Genomic DNA, 6,000 nt, shown 5'->3' with positions numbered 1-6,000 from the left:
ATCGCACTCTCACCAGATTTGTCCAACAACGCGCGAAACAGGTTTGCGAAGATTTCTTTCTTTATTTTCGTGCGTGGGCGTTGCCGATGATGCTGATGATTCTGTTTTTGGATGCTTGGATTGGCTACTTTCGGGTGAAAATGCTAATTCGCCTAATGGCATTGGCTGGTTTTGCTCTTTTTTGGAGTTGAAATCTCGAAATGTCCTCCCCGCTGAAACGGTTTGTTTGTGTTCGGAAGCCAGATTGCTTATTTTGTGGTTTGTTCTCGAGAAGGTTAATCAGTTGTTGGCGCTTTTTTTGGGGGAGTTTCTTTCAAAATAGAAGTGGAAATAAAACGCCTTTTTTGTTATTTTTCATACAAGACATAATCTGTGTGTATTTCGACTGTATTATTGGTTTAAGGTTGATCTCGAATAAAAGACATCTATTTCTATAGGTTTCTGCTTTTATGCGCTGCTTGATCATCACCTCGTCGCACGCGAATTGCCGGTTATTTTCAGTGTTTTTTTTTCTTGTTTCGATTACGCAATTCGCGCCATTTCCCTGTGCTTGTTTTATTTTTTATCTTTTTTTTTCATTATTTTGTTTTATATTTTCAATCAACACCTTTCACGTAAAAATGTGTATTGTATATATAATTCGAAAATTGTATTCGACAATTCATCATGAGAGTGTGTGTTTACAGTGTTTTTGCTTTCATTTCATTTACGGTATATACTCGGTATAATCGCGCTTCCCTCGTTTCAATATTATCTCATATTTAAACTGCATAACGCTTATATGCTCTGGTTTTGATTCCGTTATCTTCTTCCTTCTCCCCGTCCAGAACAAAAAAAAAACACGATATTTTCAAATCCTACGAATATTGGCTTGATTTTGAATCCGTTTAGTTTTAGTGTCTGGTTTTCGGCTTTCCATACGCAATTATAGTATTTTTTAATATATTGGTTTTGTCTGTGTTTTACATTCTTTGCTATAGGTTTTGCTTTGCTTTTTTTCTTTCCCTCCGTTTAACATTAATGTTTCCTATATTCGAATATTGTAAAAATGGCATTTCTTTTATTTTTTGCTTTCTCTCCTTCCATGTCGCGCCTACGCTTTTGCTCCGAATATTTTGATGTGTGGTATTGGATCATTTCATCTCAAAGTGAACAAAAATAAGGAGAAAAACAGTTAGGTTCACGATAATAATTTTGAAAAAATATTTGCTCAGTTCTAAATGAATAATATTTTAAACTTAAATAGCATTCTTTTGAATTTTAATGATCTCTGTTCATTTTAAAGTTGAAAATGTGATTTCGATGCCCCTGTGCTATCTTATGATAACTTGATATGGAAAACAGGCATCGAATTACTAACAGCAAAAATCACAATATTTCATAATTCTTTTAAATTTTAGAAAAAGGCAAGGAAAATGGAACGTGTCGTTCTGACGTTCAATTAAAGTTTCTGAAAGGCGTTTTCAACTGAAATGGAGTTACCGTAATCTGGGGTGAATCGGGACTACAGTCTGAATAGGGACAGCAGTTTTTAGAGCACTTAAAGCTTTTAAATTTAGAAACGGATGTACACATTTTGTAGGTCTGAGTCTGTTCTAACCGAAACCAACCAGAAAAATCAAAATATTGTGCTCCAACATGGTAAAAACTGCTGTCCCAATTCGCCCCATGTGTCCCGATTGACCCCAGTTTACGGTACAACAAATAGCTCAGTTGAGCAAGTCAAAAGTTTAGCAGTTAATGGAATAAGCAGCGAAAATCGGCGAATTTGATGGAAATAGGGCCGAACATTGAAATGCCAAACATACGAAAAAATGTCATTTTGTACAATAAAAAAAACTTAAAATTTGACAATAAAACTGATGCAACTTTTCTGATCAAAATCATTTGCATTAAATATCGTGAGAAAAGGAATAACTTTACAAAATGTATCAGGATTTTTTTTAATTTCCCTGTAATTGTTGGACCAAATTTTCAGTTGGTCGAAATTAAAAATTCGGCAGCAAATTGTTGTTCTGGTTCTCTATCTTGTTTTATAAATCAACAACATGGATCAACAAACATGTTTCTTTTGCGTGTATCTAAAGCAAAGTGAGATATTTTTTTGATAATGTTTACATGTATTTATCTTATTAATCAAATGAAGGGGAGATAAAAAAAAAAACATAAAGTAAATATTTTCCAAGCTCTTTAAAGTTTAGTTTTCGATTGCAATATATTTTTTTCCTTTTGGAGGACCTTGATATAAATTTGACTGAAACAGGTTGATTATAAAAAAGTCGAGCCTTAATGACAAAATCCGGCTTGTTCATCTGACTATAACTTTAAAATAAAAGTTTCATTTCAATAATAGTTTTCTAACGAGGCTTTGCTGAGTAATATAAATACAAACAATGCTAAAAAATCGAACTGTGCAACAAGTTGCATATAAATTTGTTTTTTGTAATTCCGAAAAAAGAAGTTTGAAAGGTTTTTTTAATGAAATGTTGTCCGTGTATTTGGTCAACTCAAATACTCAAACAAGTGCTGTAAAGTTAAACTTTTCAGCACGCAAATGGGTGCTATAATGAAATTTTCAGCATTGCTATTTTTCTGACGATAGGTCATTTCGTCACTTTAGAATGACAGCAAATGTGAGTATTTTCAAAACGAAATTGCGAAAAAAATATTTCATGACAGTTAAAAAAATTGCAATGCAATAAGGCAACTTAATCCGCTTTTACCGCTAGAAAATCGATTTTAAAAATGTTAAGCTTTTACGTGCTCTTAATATAGCTTTTCTAGTTACAACTGTCTGTAGTCCCAACTCGCCTTACTATTTTTTTTTCTATTTGGGTCCTTTTTTCAAAAAAATAAAAATAAATAAACGATCAAAACCATTTTTTTCATTTTTAAATCATATAAAATAATGTAATAATATAATAATAATAAATATATATATAAAGCACAATCATTTTCGAGTTAATTGGACTACATTCTAAAAAGAGACAGTTTCAAAGTTCATTTTAAAGATCTGAATCTGACCAACGAAATAATTAGAAATATTGATCAAAAAGCGGTGTTTCGATTTGGATTTATGAAAATAACTCACAAGCTTCCCTTACTTTGTTTGAGGTTTAAAAATATCTTTAAAAAAGTGGTGGATTTTAAAAGGTTAATAATTTAGTTGGTGGAATATTACCCCTTTTTTGTAATGTTACCGAAAAAATGTGACGAAAATTCACCGGAAACTGATTTAATATTACACTGTTTTTTGACACAAAATCGTAAATGTAAATGTATAGAACAAAAGAAGCGATTTCAATATTATTTTTTTTCGATATACAGCCATGAAAAGTTCCATGATTTCACAAGTTCAAATAACTTGTGACAGTTTTGTCAAATCTTCAAAATGTTTTTATTTGAAAGATCTTCGGAATGCCTTTCTATAATATTGTCTGAGATAATCGAATTTTCCACAAAAAAATAATAGAAAATTAGTTTCTGTATAATTTTGATCTATCTTAAATATTTCTCAACCTAAAAACTACATTCCATGCATAGTTTTCTAACCAACTGTTTCGCCTACTGTGATCGTAGATTCATCACAGAAAAAAATGATGGCAATAAATATTCAACAGGGAATGGTGACAGTTTCTGCGACAAAAAAAAAGTTTAATATTACATCAGTTTCTGGTAAATTATCATCAGGTTCACATTAAAAATAAATTAATTAAAATTACTCAAAAAAGAGGTAATATTCAATAAACCAAATTTTAAACCTTCCAAAGTTCATTTTTTTCTGTGTTGTTAAAATCGCTTTGATAAGGACCACACGATAAAACAACCAAATTGTAGTACCAATTTCAAAGCCAACTGACATCGATTGCAGTGTTTGCAAGTTCATTTAAAAATGAGCAACAAACTGTTATTTAAAAGAATCCTTAAATTACAAATTTGAGCAGAAAAAGTGAAAACTTTGAGATAATTTTTAAACTAGGAATTCAAATTGTAGAGGATTATTTTCATATTTTTAAACAAAATGAGATAAAATGACCCAACAGTGTGATTGGTGAGTGTGTTTCCTAGTTTGTGATTTCAACACTGTTCCGTCCAAAATGCACACCTTTCCAATCACTGCATTCTGGTTAGACAATTCGATAATTACTGCGAGCTAACTATCTGGCTGGGGGTGTGACATTGTTTATCGTATCGGCTTATTGTTTCCTGGTTGTTTGCTTACACTATAAAACACTAAAGAGAGAGAGGGAGAAAAAAAAATCATAAACATGTAAACTTTGAGATGCGCGCGCTGGCGCAAACCACAAAACCTAACTTTTCTTAACCGAACTTAATGACTTTGATTGTTGTATGTGTGTTTTTATGTATAAAAGGGATGTGTGAAAACGGTACTTGAAAAAAAAAAAACAAAAAAATATTTCTTCCTTTGAGTAGACGCACAAAAAAACATGGTTAAGTTAAATAAACGCTCTCTAAAAATAAACTAAAATTATTAAATATCACTTATGCTTTCTTGTTTTCTTCTTCCCTTTCACTACGAATATAGTACTAACTGCTTGCAATTGTTTATGTTTTCCCCTTTAGAACAAAACGGAAAAAAAATCTGTCTAGCTGTGTCTGTTTGTGTGTGTTCTAGTAAAAATGGAAAGTTCAAATCACTCTCGTGTCTTCTGGCTTTTATCACTCCTCCTAGGCTCTTCCCCTGCTTCCCACTAACCACTAAGTAGTTGACGAAAAATTATTGTTTTTTAACACGCTGTGTGTGTCTGTTTGTCTGTGTGTTTCTGTGTTATTTTGATCATCTTTCACTTTTCAGTCCACTTTTCTCGATTCTTTCGCAAGTGTTTTGATTATTATTTTTCTCTATTTTGAAAATTAGTGTTCAACTGTTTTCGAGAAAGAGAGAGGGACAGAGAAAAATGAAACACGTTTGAAATGAGAAGTTTGAAGTTACTGTATTAGGAATGGAAGTTGCGAGGTCCTCCACCCATTTTGCTCTGGGAGGACCACACGAAATGACTGTGTTAATTTACTACGACGCTGTGTATAATATATTACAAGTCTATGTTTTTACTGGAGTGTTGCTGTTTTGTCTCGTCTCTTATTTCTTTTTTTGTGTGTTTGTGTGTTTGGCTTCTTTTGTGGCAGACAACGGGTTCTTTTTCCAAGATGGTTTCTCTTTTGCTAGTTTTACTTGTTTCCTTTATTCGTTTAAAGATATGGATAGGTTTTCACTTTGTTTATTTTTTACTCTTTTTTATACAAGCACGATATTTCTAGAGTTTTGACCGCCCTCACTTCTTTTCTTTTCTGTTTTATTGTATTGCACGCAATGGTGTTGTTCTTCTCCTTCTTTCACTCCCTTGTGCAACTTTAGGAATAACCATGTGTGTGTGTTTGTGACTTTTGAGTAGAATACTAGTAAGTTTGCCGAAAACGAACAGAGTTTCGTCCTCGGTAAGATAAAATGTGTGGGTATTCGCTGGTTTTATCTAGTCCGACTGTCCGTCTGTGTGTTGAGGGTGCAGATGATGAGTTTGAGATGTACGGTACGCGCGTTTGCTAGAAAGTCTGGTCTGAGGAATATCAGATCTAGTCGGTGAGGCCCTGGGCGACGGCCGCCAGCTGGTCCTTGAGTATCCGGAAGCCGGGCCTGTCCTCGGGACCGTGCGACCAGCACTTTTTCATCACCTGGTGGAGAGGGGAGGAGAAAAATAATTGATTAGATGAAATTCCTAAACAAGACAGACCTTCGAGAAGGTTATGATTACAGTCATCCCACATATTCGAAACACTATTGTGGTAAATTTTAGAAGTTCCACAAAATTTTAACTTTAGCTCAGAAAATGTTAATTTCAATGTTGTACCTTTTTTGTACGATTACGTCACGACACGGTAACGTTACGAAATGAAAAGTGGGTGCAAAAAAAAGCTTTCCTTTTATTTTATCCATTTGATTCAGCATTAAATTTTTAGTTTAAAAAAACATTAAAAGTCTTG

General features: G+C 33.0%; 1 protein-coding gene across 7 annotated transcripts in view; it reads right to left on the bottom strand.

The window, feature by feature from the left end:
* Positions 1–438: 438 nt before the first annotated feature.
* LOC120413569 (tyrosine-protein kinase Btk29A) overlaps positions 439–6,000 on the bottom strand; it is a 210,904-nt gene continuing 205,342 nt past the window's right edge. For all 7 annotated transcript variants that reach the window (XM_039574448.2, XM_039574450.2, XM_039574449.2 and 4 more), the window contains one exon: positions 439–5,691. In XM_039574448.2, coding sequence (XP_039430382.1) covers positions 5,593–5,691 — 99 coding nt within the window. In that variant the 3' untranslated portion in view covers positions 439–5,592. The remainder of the gene's footprint in view (positions 5,692–6,000) is intronic.

The sequence above is a fragment of the Culex pipiens genome, chromosome 2 (genome assembly GCF_016801865.2).
Source record: "Culex pipiens pallens isolate TS chromosome 2, TS_CPP_V2, whole genome shotgun sequence".
Taxonomy (NCBI): domain Eukaryota; kingdom Metazoa; phylum Arthropoda; class Insecta; order Diptera; family Culicidae; genus Culex; species Culex pipiens.
The sequence above is the reverse complement of the archived record's forward strand: the minus strand, read 5'-3'. Positions and strand labels throughout refer to the sequence as shown.